At 39.6% G+C, this 16,049-nt stretch overlaps 1 protein-coding gene across 3 annotated transcripts in view; it reads right to left on the reverse strand.

Annotated features, from left to right (window-relative positions):
• Nucleotides 1–16,049, reverse strand: part of AFAP1 (actin filament associated protein 1) — a 119,491-nt gene that overhangs the window by 17,770 nt on the left and 85,672 nt on the right. For all 3 annotated transcript variants that reach the window (XM_075752569.1, XM_075752571.1, XM_075752570.1), the window contains 5 exons: nucleotides 11,371–11,463; nucleotides 9,629–9,713; nucleotides 6,103–6,252; nucleotides 2,636–2,847; nucleotides 1,007–1,152 (listed from right to left, as the gene is read on the reverse strand). In XM_075752569.1, coding sequence (XP_075608684.1) covers nucleotides 1,007–1,152; nucleotides 2,636–2,847; nucleotides 6,103–6,252; nucleotides 9,629–9,713; nucleotides 11,371–11,463 — 686 coding nt within the window. The remainder of the gene's footprint in view (nucleotides 1–1,006; nucleotides 1,153–2,635; nucleotides 2,848–6,102; nucleotides 6,253–9,628; nucleotides 9,714–11,370; nucleotides 11,464–16,049) is intronic.

Genomic DNA, 16,049 nt, shown 5'->3' on the forward strand with positions numbered 1-16,049 from the left:
TTAAAGTTATGATGGGCAGATGGGGTGTGATTCTTTAATATATTAAGTCACACGAATTCCTAATTTGTGTGGGGAGTCTCATTTTGCAGCGAGATGAGGTATGACGCCTTTGCCAGCTGTCTTCTCAGGCCACCCACTTTCTGACCCGGGAAACCACGAGGTACGTTGGCAGCAGGACATCCTGCCTCTCCCAACTGTTCCTTCACTACTGGTTCTAAACTATATCTCATCCAGCCAAGGAAAAATGACAGTGTCTTCCCACCAAAGACTGCTTTAATGCTTAAATTGATTTGAACATGTAAATCACTATATATGCTAAGTATGCATTACTTTTCTTAGCACAGGATCAGTAATGGAGAATTCAAAGTACTGATTTGTAATTTAAATAGGGTTCCTGTGCTACGCCCTAGACAGCTTCCCAATTTCCACCTCCTAAATTAAAAACCCAGAAATTAATTGGACTAGTGTGAGCTTGATGAAGTTTTTAATTAATCAAAAAAAGACCTTGAGAAGGAAACACAGAGAATGCAACTATCCAAGACTTAAATCTGCTACACATTCTTAGTGTACAGCATACATTGGCCAATACATGCTGTACATATTGGCTATCTGTACAGCAAAGAAAGCCAATAGATAAATGTGAACTACATAGCTGCATATTTATTTAATTTTCAGCATATTTATCCTCTTCCAGGGATAGTTCTAAGTATTCAGGCAAAATAAAAGATTAAAATATAGCATTTGATAAGGAGACTTACTGAAAAAAATGAGTAAAGATTTGAGTAAAGTTGGACAGTGTCTGCATCTTTTACAGAACTAGCAGGATGCCAACACAATAATCATAAACACATCTAACATGCTGCGATGCTGAAACACTTCAGGAGTTCAGTATCTGGCAAAGGGGGGGGTGGGGTGGATTTTGATAAGGCCTCTTGGCACCCAAGTTAACATACGGATATAAATTCTCAGAGTACTGGAAACACCCGGGTAGCTGAATGCCTCTCACCAGAAGGTCTGTTTTGCAGCCTGGATGACGCTTGCCGTCATTTCCACGTCGATGTAGTCGTAGTGCAGAGCTCCAGGGTCTGTTGAAGATCCCGTTTCTGCCAGCAAAATTCCTATCCATCTGCCCATGTCTTCGGAGGAGGTTGCCTGCAAGGAGAGGGCAAAAGTGTAGGTCAGGTCTTTACTCTGCCGCTGAGCTGAGCATTATTTCAAAACGGCGCATTCTTCTTGGCTGACAAATTGCTGCCACATTGTATGAGAGGCTCTGGTTTCTCTCTGGTGAACTCCTAAAACCCCAGGATTTCTTATTAAATCTGCTTTGCTAGAAGGAGTGCACTTTAAGTAAGCTATGTGCTATTCAGTTATGATGTAATACAAAGTAGGCAATCTCCAAAAAAAGAAGAAAAAATAATTGTTTAAGGCTAGTGGATTTAGATTCAAATCATGCTTATTTTAGACTTCAGAAAATTGAAAGCTATAACAGAATTATTTCCCTATGCTAGGCTGGAGGATTTTAGTTAGGATGACTCCTGAGAAGCACATGTTAGTGCTAAGCAGAAACGAGGAAAAAAGTAACGAGATAGTAGAAGAAATTTTAGTGTTGCTTTTTGAAAAATTCCAATACATTTTTCTAGATGATAGCATTCATTTTCCTAATGGCACCAGTACAAACATGAATACTATTAAAATAATGTTTAATTTTTCATATTTTCCTTCAAGCCACCAATTACAAAGTTAAACAGCAGCAAAATAAATAATGGAAAAAAGGGGAGCGAGAAACTGCGGTTTCTAAATTTCTTGTTCTTTTAAAATATTTCATTGCCTTTCACAGTTCCTTGAGCTGCTTTCTAGTTTTTCAACTTGTCTGAACTGCTCAGATGGGCTGGCTGCAGGGACAGGGGACTAACGTGACCTGCAGTTGGAAATCCAAAGGAGTCAAAGTGTCCATCCTGCCACTGAAAACAAAAGGTTGTCTCCTCCTATATAGTCCTTAAATCCTATATTTGGATTTAAGTGTCTTCTCATTTCAGCTTTCAAAATACGATGAATGAAGCCCATCAGAAGATCCTGACCCTCCTGATACAGATGCAAGTATGACCTTTGTAGTGCGAGGAGCATGCCAATTTCTACACGTGCAGTGTCTCAAGAGACTCACCAGGATGCTGGCACGCTGAATTTTCTTACTGCAGAATTACCTTAATACGGAAACAGACTGAGCAAAAGTAGTTCACATAAGTAGCAGACAAATCAGAGTTAAGAGCTCTAGAGTTCCCATCAACAGTGATCCATTATTTAATTATTGCTAAAAGTTATTTACTCAAAGTAATTATATCCCTGATGTAAAAGTGCATATAGAGAAGGAACAGGGATATTTAAGTAGCAAGTCAAGGGAAGGTCGGTGTAGAGAAAGGCATCTTACTGAGAAGATATCTGAACTGCATTAAATCTCAGTTCTCACTTTCCCTACAACTCTTCATATTTTTTTTCCTCCTTCCAGTATTTATTACCCAGCTCTGCAGGAACATTATTCCAAAGATTACTTTTTTTAATGGCTAGGTTGTATAAAAGTGCTTCTCTAACTTAGCGTGTGGATGTTCCTACAAGTCATAGCCATTAGTAACCACTGCACCTCGAGCACAGCAACCTCCTGCCCGTTCCGGAGCAGGCGGAAGGTCAGGGGATGCTTCGAATCCAGTCCCGGGATGACTTCACAGCCACGGAGAGGGATAGAAACAATGTGCGTCTTCAGATCTGTCCTGTCCTTGTGGAAAATGAGTTTATTATCTTTCACTCTGCACCAGCGCTCACGCCAACGGTTGTTTGAGAGCACGTTGAGATATCCTGCAATAAAATGAAATGTGAGATATTTTACTCCTGACGTTTTTTTGAAAAGAAAAAACCCAACAACTTACTTTCCAATGTAATGCTAGCACTTAACTTATTCCTCTTATAATAGAAAGTTCAGATGGATTTTAGGAAGACAAGTAAATGACACTGCCCCACTTCTTTAAATGAAAACTTTCACTGTGCCAATAACCTAGGAAAAAGCATATAAAGCCGTGATCCTGCTCACGTGCAAATGGCTGTTCTGTGTTAGTCACTGCAGCAGCTAGATGAACGAGAGGACACCGATCCCCAAACTTTGGTAAAAATGGGAGAGGGACAGTGACAAAAAAGTATGGATGCAGCCGATGTGCTCACACAGAAGATCCACCTTCTTCATCTGTAATGGCTTTGATAACTGTGGTTGATCAAAATTTTCTGGGAAAATCACAGCTCATGTTATATAATTAGGTGATGAACTACCTTTTGTAACATCCAAAAATCAGTGTTTTAAAGACCTAGTAAGCATTGATGTTATATCTTCTAATTTCATTTAGAAAAAGAATGCACGCTTGGTTTCCAACACTTTTAAAGCAGAATTAAAAGATCACTACTGATGCCAATAAAAATAAAATTCATATTGGTTTAAAATTCAAGAAGTAAATGTATATGAAATTTAGCTAAACTTTAAGACAAAAATTTAAACAAAGATTCATTTTTTTTTCAGGGATAAGACAGTACCCTTACAACAAATCAAAATTTCATGAACAAATTGCCTTTTAAAAAAAATCTGCTTTTCTTATGCTCTGTATCGGTTACAGTGTCTAGGCATATAATATCATTACATGGGCAGTGTTTTGTGTTTTTCCTTCTCTGTCCCATAGCAACAATCATTCCAGACTCAAACCTTAAAATCAAGACAATACCCAATTTTCCTGCCTTATTTAGTTTGGGAATGAAATAAATTTTAAAAAATTTACTTTTACTTCCACATTACAAAGGGTAAAGCATGCTGCTGCTTCCAAACAGGCTATGAGGAGGGAAACAAATGATATCTTGCACAGGCCAGAATTTATGTAAAAAAAAAAGTCTTCTATCTCAGGTCTGATTTTCATTTAATCCTGTTGAATAGCTATCTCTTTGGTTTTCATTAAAACTATGACTTATCATTAATTTTTCTGTGTTTCCTTTCCAACATTATGGTTCCAATGTCAAAGCTTGATCCAACAGGATATAGCAGATCAGAATTGCGCACATCTTGGAAGGTGCCATAAAAAAAGGAGGATGATTTTGGCTCCTTGTGATGATGACTCTCTCCAGCTCTCCTCTCTTCCCCTGTAACGAACCCCTATATAGCTGTGCATTATAATATAATCCCTAGAAATGGAAAACCCTTCACGTGCAAGCCAGCTGGCTTCTTTTGGCGTGAGAATCCTTTTTTTCAGACGCTAATTTTTTTTTCCCCCTCTGCTCCCAATGCACCTCTCAGAAAAGCTCTTCCAAAACCTCCTACTTCACTTGAATTAAGCAGGATCCCATGCTTTTCCTCCCACATATCCCTGCTTAAACCTTCAGTAGCTGAGATGACCAAAATGCCTTGAGTGTGTTCCCAGTTGGGGCATCAGCACTTCAGCTTAGCCCAGGCGGTCAAAGACCAGCTTTGCCATGACTCCGAGTGCAGGTGGGTTTTAGTTTCCACTCTAGCTGGGTGTCCCCTGCAGCCCCGCTGGGCTTTGTTCATGGGAGGTAGAGCCTTTTGAAGTGTAAAAGCCTTCAGCTATGGAGCAACCTCCCAGAGGCCATTGCCCTGAGGCAAATTTCTGGTGGTGAGAAACTCCTTCTGCAAAGACTTCCTGCAATGACCCAAGCCTAGACGCTTATATATTTTCCTATAAAACCTGCAAGTGGTGTTGAGTAGAGTCAAATGCAGGCAATAGTAATGGCTATATTTACGTCCATATCTGAAATAATTATAGAAATACTAAGAATTAGATCGTACAGCTGTGGTTAAAGTCTCACATATTACAGAATAATCAACAGAGTACGAGACCCAGGAAGTTTGAGCTTTTATGGAAGCCAGATGCTTCAGACAATGCATGTGGCTGGACACAGCTTTTCCCAGCTGTTCTTTCAGTTGATAAATCACATCTGTACTTAGCTGATGTATGGACATGTATACACACACTTATTTAATCAAAGATTGCTTATGTGAATGATTCCCAAAGTGTGGCTTGAGAGCCACCTGTGATCTATGAAGTTCTCGCTGGTAGTCTACAGATCTGCTTCTTTCTCATTCGGCAAGCATCTATCACACTTCATGCACCAACAAGTTTTGTTAACTGCTGCCTAATCACAGATTTCTGGGTTTCCCAAAGTTTTCCTAGTTGATTAAAGGGGAAAAGACAAATCAAAATTCAGAATCTGGTGCAACTGCTTCACAGCTTTCCTTCTGGAAATTTTATTTGGAATGGACTGGGAGAAGGGTGGGTTCAACCTTATTCACGTGTGGAAGTGTTACTTAATACTGGAGCACCAAAAGGCAAACAGGAGAATGTAAATACATTGTATTGTTTGAAAATACCAGAGCTATGAGGACATCAGCTAAGTGCATTGCACAAAGTCCTAAATTGTGAGCAAACATTAACAGCTAAGATATAAACCATAAGCATTTTCAGCATCCCTTTTTATATACTTCCTTGGTGCTGTCAAGCACTGCAGCTGTTGCAGTTAAAATAGCTTACTAGAAATTTGTTACTTCACTCAAGTTTTGCCCAATATGCGCCACTTTATGAACCCACAATTAAACTCAAATCACTTTGGCTGAGGTCAGTTGACCATTGTCTTGATTGCTGTCCCATAAAACCTCACCACAATCCATCATAAAAGACTAGATCCCTTCCCACAAACCTTCTTCTAGTTCCTAGACTAAATTTATTTCATAGCGCAGCCTATATTCATTTTATATCCATTTGTTTGAAGACAGGTCTTGTTTCTTTCTGCTTTTGTCCATACTTCTCTTCCCCCTCACCTTTTCAAAAAGCAATGATATTCCTTCTGAGCCTGTGTTACCATGTTATTTAAAAAGTCAAGTTCTTCTAGTCTCTTTTCAAATGATAAGCTCTTGATTACTCCTCTTTCAGTCTAAGTGCATCCTTCTGATGTTGGGGAAAGAATTACAGCAGTAAAAGTAATTTTAGAGGAATTTCTAGGTTAGAATTTTAGAAAGTTTTAGTTGCAATGCGCATTTAAGACTCAAGGAGAAAAATCACTTACCACATGTTGGAACATCTTCTTCAGCTGATGAGGTCTGTTCATCTGTTGATGGCTTTTTCTTTCCTAAACCAATGATCTTCGTTATTTTTTTCCCTGTTACTTTAGTCACAGTGCCTTTAGCTTCTGATTTTGAACTTTTTTTCCTCTTCACTATTAAGAAAGCAAAAATGTGTATTTTAGTGTGTTTAAATTAACCAATGAATAGAGACAACCTGAATAAAAATAGTAGTTCAGATAATCTTGTGCAAGATGGACATTTGTACAAAAGTTGCAGACTGCAATGAGATAAACATTATATGCCCTCTCTAATGCAGATGACTATAAATAACCTCTGTGCTATAAAAATCACGGCATTCAGAAGGTTCAGAAAAACAAAAATCAGGCTTGTAATTTAATTTAATCTAATCAAGCTGAAAGTCTCTTTCCACAGCAGTCATGATCTAATTTATCAGTATGACTAAGGTACCTGCATATAAATTCAGCTCATATACACAAAAATAAAAATCCAGCCAGATGATGCTAAACATTTACCTCAAAATACTTCAACAATTAAGTGCACAACAAAGACAGACTATGCTTGCCTAGCAAAAATACTCCTGCCATGTACAATTAGGTTAAGGTATCTTATCACACTGGACCTTTTAGAAAGTCAAGACTTATAAATTAACTACTAACAAGTAAATTAGTGGGATCAGTATAAGCATTCAATGGTTAGAAGCTGGCGCTTTTTTTGATCATGAGGGCTTGGAAAGAAAAAGCTCTGCTGAAAAAAGGTATTTTGCTAACATCCAGTCTATGCTTCCATTAACTTAATAAGATACTAGTAGTATTAGGGCTCTGTGCACTGAGGCATGCTGAACTGCTGAACACAACATGGCAAGGACTATGGATATAATTTTAAAAAGTGCCTACCTGACTAAAATCCTAACAAATTAAAGAAAAAAAGTTTCTAAGATTAAACAGAATCAGAAAAAAAGACTTTTTATTTGCAAAACAGAACAAACAAAATAAACTTTCAGAAATTGCATTCACTGGCCTAATTTGGATTCCGTCAGCAGAGCAAAGTCTCTCTGCTACCTGACAGGGCAGCAAAAATACCCATCAACTTGCCCTGGTACATGATTCTGATGAAAAATACAATTAGGATAGTTACCGCTTGAGCTGCTGTAACTTTATCCCTGACATATCAATTCCCTTTGCAACAGAGAACATTTAGTGGTTATGGACTTGTGTAAACTGAGGAAAAAAAAGGACAAAATGTTCATATGAGAAATAATTATATGAATTGATGAACTGGGATGAAGAATGCATGGAAAACAAAGAAGTAGTTTGGGACTCACAATGGGATAATTTATCATATTTAGTTTAATTGTTAGGAACCAGGGAACATTATTTAGAAATTGTATCTGTAGCCAAGACTGTATGAACCTGTCACTGCTGCATGCGGTGCTGAGGGCGAAAGGAAGCGCGTGAGGCGCAGGTAGCTGTTCGCCAGCAACCTCCAATACAGCGACGCGCACGTGCAAGCAAAGCTCTAATTCTCTCTTCCTAAGGGAAGGGTGCTCACAACTTATGTTGTGGTCTCTAAAAGTGCAATGAGCTCCGGTGTTGAAGGGAGGAAGGCCACCCATCCCATCTGCTCTTCCTGAGGGAAGACCCAGAGGCAGCACCTGCCCACAGACAGGTTTCCATCCCACGCAGCGGCAGCCAATGTCCAGCTGTGGCTGTTGAGTGGGGAGGAGATGAAAAGCACTGAAAAAAGCCAGTGACTGAGAAAAACTCATCTCTCTCAGACAGAATCCCAAAGGAACCATTGTGAGGAGCATGAACAGCAGTGGAATAAGCCCATTTCAGTGCTTTTTTGTTCTTCTGTCCTATCTTCCCTTCACACTGCTGTTTTATTTGCCTGCAGAACTGAGAGGCAGAAGAAGTCAGTCCTTCATGACTTGATCTTTTTGAGTCTAAAGAATATATTGATTGCTTGACTGCCAGTGATTTTTGTCACAAAAGCCTTTTCTTCTCATTTCCTTCCCCACAGCAAAGCGAGCAGCTGGTTAAGAGCGGAGTAGAGGCTGGCCGATGGGTGATGCCTGGAGATGACTGCTTTCTGAGTGTCCCTTCCCACGTACTCCCTCAAGCGTTTCCTATCCATTGTTTAAAAAAACAGTGTAACTTCATCCAGAACCACTTACAATGATGCCAGGGATGTTTCAGTCTCCTTGCAGTCATTAATGCCTTTTTTTTTTATTACTACATATTGAAGGTCACAATTTTCAAAAGCAACTGGTATTTATAATTATCCTCCTTAAGATATCTAAGCTGGGCTGGTTTTCCAGCAGCACATGCTCAATCAGCATGTATCTTGTGGGGCACCTGAGCCACCGGGCACTTTTGGACACCTTGGACAACACAGCTTTTGGGTCGCAGATGTTTCTCAGCAGGTTTCAGAGGCTAAAACAGTAGTGTACTTTTTGAAAGCTTAGTAGAAGATTTTATAGGGTGAAACCTAACCGTGTAGCACAACTTCTAGAAACCACAAAAACTGACTTTGTTCTATACTGTGGGGTATGTCAGAGATCTGCATAGAGGTAATGTTAGAAAATGACCCAGGGAGAAGACGAAGGAAATGAGTCAAAAGGCGAGACAGAACTGGCACCAAGGCCACTATTGACATTCTGCTCACTGCAGCTCACATTACCCTCCAGCTTGACAGCTGCAGAAAAAGCTCTTATCTAAACGATACCATTGCTCTATGGCAAGTTAACAAAGTCACAGAATTTTTTCCACTTTGGGGAGCAGAGAGGGGGGGTTGGGGAAGAGAGCATAGGGGTTGAGGTTTTCAGATATAACTCAGACAAAATTCCCTCTGGGTTTGGGATATGCCTCTGTTTTAGCTACAAAACATGTATGGCTCCAAAGTAGCATATGTAAAATTGTATACATATATTCTCACAAACCCACTGATATTACATGATTATATACATTTTAGTATGCTAAAGTACATAATCATACATAACAGTTTATAGACCTATGTATCTCTGTATATAAACATATATAAACTGTGTATATTTTTGCATAAATACATTTATATACAATACTCATGATTCTTTCCCTCTAGTATTCACTGATAGTTTTTTTTCTTAGAAGCTATACACCCACTATTTATGTTGCCACTATACAGTTACTAAAAGCAACTGTTAGTTGCCTATAGTGGCACCCAAGCTCTAAAAATCTTTGAACTTTTGAACACACAAAAGGTCAAATCAAAATGTCTATATTCTGTTTCCTTATACTAATTATATGGATTTTACCTGCACAACAACAACATCAAACGCCTTCTCTTATTGCTAAATTTTACGGATTCACACTTGACATAATTCAGCTTTCAAATTAAACTGAATCCTTATAAAAATATTCCAAAACTTTACTGCCTATTTTTAAAAGACAAAAGCCAGGTATTTCACTACCTATCGCTCCCTATATGCACATATTATTTACACCAAGCATCTCTGGATCTGAGACGTACCTTGTTCTTTCCCGTTGCACACTGTAGTGATGCCATTTTCCACAGCACCCTCCCCATCTGAGCTTGGCCTCTCAGATGACAACTTCTGCAGGGACAAAGAGGTTAGCTGACATGAAATGCTAGCACCTTCGCCAAATGAAGTGCCATGAGTCAATCTAAAAGTATGCTCACTGTGAAATAAAACACATTTCAAGCTCTCATTGACTTGGAAGACAAAGAGAAGAGAGTAAAAAATTCAGGTTTACAGGGGTTTTTTGCATTGCCATATAGGCTTTAGAAAAGCACAGAAACCACAAAATAGGTCTATATTTGAAAGTACAGTCAAAACAGTGAAATAATCATAATTCAATACCTCTTATTACACAATATAGTTTTAAATTAATTTCTAGACTCTAAATGTTGCTGTTTATTAATCTGCTAAGCAATGAACAATTGCATAGATCAGATAAGAATAATTTTTAAATTATTTCTTTAAAAAATGCTTCACATACGCATTTACAATTACAACTTATCAGAACATAGTGCATTCCTACATGGTGCTTCAGTACTTTCAATATCTCCAAAAAAGAGGCTTTTGAAATAAATTTTTACACCGATCATTCCGTAATGCTTGCATACGAGATATAGGGTGATGCGGTAAAGAGCTTATGCCAGCACAGTTTTGGTAACCACATTACTCCTGAGTGGTGAAGCCATGAAGAAGATGTACACATTACCACAAAAAAAATGAATGAGAAGTTTGGCTATCCTTTTTTGTGGCAGGCATTTTAGAAAACAACTATTTTATGACACTTTCAGTTACTTTGTTAATACAGGTAATATTGCAGGTGTGTGCAAACACCACAGCTTTTGCTTAATGAAATCAAGAGGTCTGAGCTGTCATGGAACATGCTTTGCTCTTACTGTCCCAGGTGCAATGCAACGTTACACTACTGACTGTAGCATCCTTCCACCACGGGAAGGATGCCATCAGGAATTTGGTGACCAAACCTTTGTCAGTGGGACTTTTAAGCAGGGTCTGCAGAGAGGTTTGCTCACATGGATGTCTTAACTGAGCAGGGGCTTAAGTCGGTGCTGGTAATGTACTGATCATTCACTGCAGGGTTGTTCTCCTTCCTAATTCTTGCTGTCATATCCTGCTGAGTCAAGGCAGCAGAGACAACCCCATGTGAATAGCCAAGTTTCTGTGTTGAGGCATGAATGCTTGAAAAGGCCTGCCAAAACAGTGACATCAGCATGCCCAGGGAGCTCTTCAAGAACTCCATTATCAAAACCAAAAGACTTTCCCTTAAAACTTGTATATAATCTTCAGCTATTCTTCCCTGAGGGTCACATCTCTGCTTGCTCTTTGCACTTGACAGAGAGCATCTCTGCATCACAGCACAGGTATCAGACCTGCTTAGTCTGCACCACAAATGGATAAAGAGAAGCTGCTAGTGCATACGAGCCAGTCTGCTGCTTGGTTGTGACCAAACGAACAGGCACGGCAGAAGTCTTAACTCTGCAGGATGCGTGCACGTATCCAAACAAACAAAAACAACACAGCCTAAAACAGTAGCACGAGTCAGCAAATAGTTATTGAAGATTGCCCCAGAAAATGGTCTAACATGAACAAGTTAATACATTCTGAAATTCAATTTCAGCTTTGTGGTCTGAACATCCCCTAAACCACGCAGTGTGTAGCAGTGCTCTATAACAAACAATCACAAGGAATTTTGCATTCATCATTCTGATTACTTTACCTTTTCCAGTTCCGTCTTGTGTACTGGAGAACTAGACAACGGCCCATCAGAGTCTACTGCTCCTGCACAGTTGCTGCACACATCTTTTATAACCTTAGGAGACAAGGCAAAACTTACTAATGATTCATAAAATACAAATCGGAGGAATTACATATGCATGTGAAGGGAGATGGGAAGGAGAATCCCACAGACATTTACTAGGCTGGCAGGTGTCAGGCAGGCTGCCACTACACCAACTTCTTCACGCTGCCTCCCTAAGTCATTTCATGTACGACCTGGAGGAGACATAATGTCTAGAGGTGGAAGGTTTTGGTTTCTAGACAAGCTAAGCTCCAAGGCTCTCCTGAGTAAAGAAAACAACAGTGCTGCTGATTTCCATGTGCTAGTTTTGCAATACAAACTCAGCTGACACCATCAAATTAATTTCATTATGATGATGAAAAAGTGGGATTAGATCCAAGGTCCCACATGTCAAAGGACAAGAGTTTTGCATAATACGCTACCCAGCTGGTGGGTGTTTTTTGCTATTGGAGAACTAATGAAGTGCTGATTGACTTACAGTTAATACTGCGCAGTGGTATTTTGTGGTATTTTTGTATTATACTTGCACGTTGACATAAAGGTATAGGTCACAGTAATTGTAAATGTGTTCTGGGAAATGGGAATGGCATTAAGTCTGCTTTTAAAAAGTTAAAGAAAAATACAGAACCGAATTCACTGAGATTTTGATAGAATTTGAAGAACTTCAAAACCTGAGACTATGTAAGTGTAAAAATATGCGATGAGTAAAGACATTTGATGATTCCCTATGGGCATAATTAAGTTTTTTATCTCTCGTGAGGTTACCACCAGCCCATTATCAGTCTGAAATTGCTTGTGCTGATCAGAACAGGTCCCAATTCTCCATCCAGACTCATGCTGAGGGGATGCTGAGCTCCACACGCTGATTACAGCCATGCAGCCACGTGAGGACAGCAGAGCCAAGCGCGCTAAGGAAGGCATCCTACTCTGCTGGAAGCATTACCGCTAGACGTGCAAACTTTCCCCTTTACATGCACATGTACATGTTTACATATTCAGCTCCTCCCTTCACGGTGTTTACAGCAAACCTGGCTGGCAGAGAGGAGGATCTGGCCTGAGAACTTCCAGTTCCAGGGAAAACGGCAACTACCTAACTGTCAAAATCCAGATTTCTTTAAAGGAGAGGAACACCAAAACAACAAATAACATCTTCTCAGTTTTGAACTGAACAATTTTGATGTGGAAACCATAAAAGAGCTACAGATGGCACCAAACAGTCCTTTCACAGCACTGCAGTTCCCTTGAAGGGTGAAGCTAAACAAATCAAATGTTTATGGGCTTCCGAGATCCTATTGCTCCAACTCACGAGCACGTCACAAATTACAGGCACTATATGCCATAAAGAAAGAAAGAGCACCAGCCCCATTTTACAGATGGAGAACTCAGGAACAAAAGAAAGATTTAATCACTCATTCAATGTCACATAAAAAAGTCTAAGCAGAGCAGGGAAATTAACCTACACTTTTATTTCTGAGCTAGTATCTTAAAACACGTCAGCATCCTTTCTTGACTGAACTTCCCTATATCTTGTCCCAGAAACATAAGCACAGCATTTCATGGCACTTGGTGTCCTTTGTAACAGAAAATTATATATATGTGTCATAGAGCATTTGAACCTCAGAGTTAAACACAGCCCTAAATTCCCCAAAATCATAAGGATTTGTGTGTGTGTGTGTTGTTTCATTTTCAACTGCTGGTCCTCAGTATGGTGTAAATACATTGCTGTTTTCTTCCTAGAGAAATGTGACTGTACAGTTTCTGGGAACATTCATTTCTGTCTCCTGCATGACCCTGAGTCAATGGCTCATGTTTTCAGCATCTGCTTACACCACACAGTTAGTTAATTTTGGCAGAGGCAGATAGTAATGGGAGTTACAGACAGAACAGAGGGAAATGATTTGGCACCACTAACTGAGTAGTATGTGCAAAGTCATGCACTCAAGTAAATCCGGTTCTTATCATGCCTCACATATTTAAGGAGAAGCTAAAGGGTTTAATTGGGTTGTAATTAAATTTTTATTTAAAAAATAACACACTATCAAATGGAAGTTCATGGCAAGATCTGAAGTAAATGCATATTCAAGGATCCAATGCTTCATTTCAGTTCAAGGGGTTCACCGGCAAAGACTTGCTCATCACCTTCTATGTGTGATACAATTGTGTTTGATGCACAGCATAAAACTCATACTTCTACAGCTCACCGGGGTGAAATGCCTTTAATATATAATGGTTGCCTGGATGCACTCTCTGTAATTACGTTTGCAGACAGCTGCCATTATAAATGAGGTTTTCACATGCTTATAGCTTTAACTCAAAATTTTAAGGATAAAACATTCCACCAGTGTTGCCAACTTGCATAATTTCAATCACAAGACTCGGCGTTTTTGTCAGTTTTTTTCTATGGAGTGTCCTGGAGTCATATGAAAACGAATCACTGTTTTCATTAAAAAATAGTTGTGAGTAAGAGTGGGGAAAGGAGGTCAGCAAACTTTCATCCATTGCAATGAAATGTGTGAAAATATGAATAAATGTATCTCAATGGCTCCAACACTAGAACACAAATAAAAGAAATCCCCAAATGTGTTATTTTTAATAAAATGGCATAATCTGGAAGGCTGTACTGAGAATACTTTGCAATGGCGCATACTCCATTAATAGTTTAAGTTTTCCCACACGTTAGAAAAGGGAAATCATTCTCTTTTTCTCACCACAAATGCCTTTGTACATTACATATACATACACAGGGTGATCTGCCAGGAAAATCAAACTGAGATCATGAACAGACTATGTATTCAAATATTTAAAATACACAAGTAAATGTAATCAGAAAACCAAAGACCTTTCATTTCTTTGGATAGCCCCAAAACTAAATAAATTTAGAATAATCTTACGTTATTCCATCGCAAGAATTTTAAATACCACAATTACCATTAGAATGTTACAATTAGTAGACTTCAGAACTGCCTCTTTCAAATGCAGACCTGGGAAAAGCCTGTGAAGCCTGAACTATCTTATTATTATTCCTCATTTATGTTATAGAAAGGTCTTGAATCCCCAGCTGGATCAGGATATACACCAGTGTATTGCATTGACTGCACTGACATGAGGAATAGAGGGGAAATATTTGCAGGTACAAAGCTGGAGAGATTCCCTGCCCCAAGCCATTGACAGAGATGGGTGAAGCCAGTGGAATTTCTGCCACGTGGTGTGCCTGGAATATTTCTCTCTTTAAAACTATCATCTCACTAAGCAAGCACTAACATTTACTATAAAACCATTATACCTACCGTCACCTACACATTTCTATAGTTATTATATCTTATTTTAAATGACACACCATGACTGGAGGCAAAATCCTTACCCTGCATGCAAAGTCAGAAGAATCAAATTATATTTTTCCAGCTACCTTCAAAGATCCAGGCTTCAGATAAAAAGCACAGGTTATGCAGTAAAAGCAGAAAGCCAGCTGCTTGCCAGCCAGACCCTGCCACACAGAAACCCAACAAATTCTGTGTAAAAGTACTAAATTTGTAGCTGGTTCCTTGCAGCTGATCTCTTTGGGACCCAATAAGGAATAAGAGTGAGTCTTCCTGCGTTTGAGGAGGTGGCGGACCTCTCTCCTGGTGGATACCATGGGATGAGGCTCTGCTCACCGCAGAGTTGTCATTACAGCACCTCATCTCGTCTTTTCATGAAACTCACAGGAGAAGCTCACACATTTAATACGATCAAGTCCAAAAGTGATTAGGGAGAAGGTGATGGCCTGACTGCACATTTGCTTCACTTCTGTACGTAACCAGGCTAGAAACCCATCCACCCATCCACCCCCTCATCCCCATCTACCCACACGTTTCACAAACACAGGAATTGCTAGAAATAGGACGGGCTGAATCCCCTGTCTCTTGCTTAACTCTGAAGATAGGAACATGGTAAAGCTGAAATGTGCTTATGTACAACACAGCAGAGGGAAAGGGGTCTGGCTCCAGATGTGACTCGGTGTTTCTCATTGCTGAAACACTCTTTTTTCAGTGCTGGAGGAGTACTGACTTTCTGGGACTTTTTGTCATTTTGTCATGACTAAATTCTCATTTTCTCTCTCTTTTGGACCCTTACACACTACATACATTAGCATCAATCTCCTCCTCCTTAAGAGAGCACCAAAACTCTCTTAGCATTTTTGCAGAGAAGAGATGCCCCAAGGAGTTTACCTAGATAAATTAAAGGAAAAGTAGAAATTATTCACATCATAGTCTATGCTTCAAGTCTCAAAAAGAAACCTCCTTTACCTTCTGTACTGGATAACATCATTCTCCAGCATCCCCTAGCCTGAAAAGATTAATCTTTCTGCCTTATTGCCATTTGTCTGAGCAAAGTGTGGATGAGATTCTAGCAGACTAGCAGCCAGCAAGCCTAGCTTTAGTGCCTGTATATCCCCTGAAAAATACTTCTCTGACATATTCAACCAAGACAACCCCTGTATCCTTTCTCCTGCGTTATTACCATGAAGTCTATTGCCATATATGGCCACTGGATTGGGCAGAGCCCAGGGATGGAGGTGCTGGGTGGCTGGGGAGGGCGGCGAGGCATTGCTGCTGCAA

Source organism: Balearica regulorum, chromosome 4, assembly GCF_011004875.1.
Source record: "Balearica regulorum gibbericeps isolate bBalReg1 chromosome 4, bBalReg1.pri, whole genome shotgun sequence".
NCBI classification, from domain to species: domain Eukaryota; kingdom Metazoa; phylum Chordata; class Aves; order Gruiformes; family Gruidae; genus Balearica; species Balearica regulorum.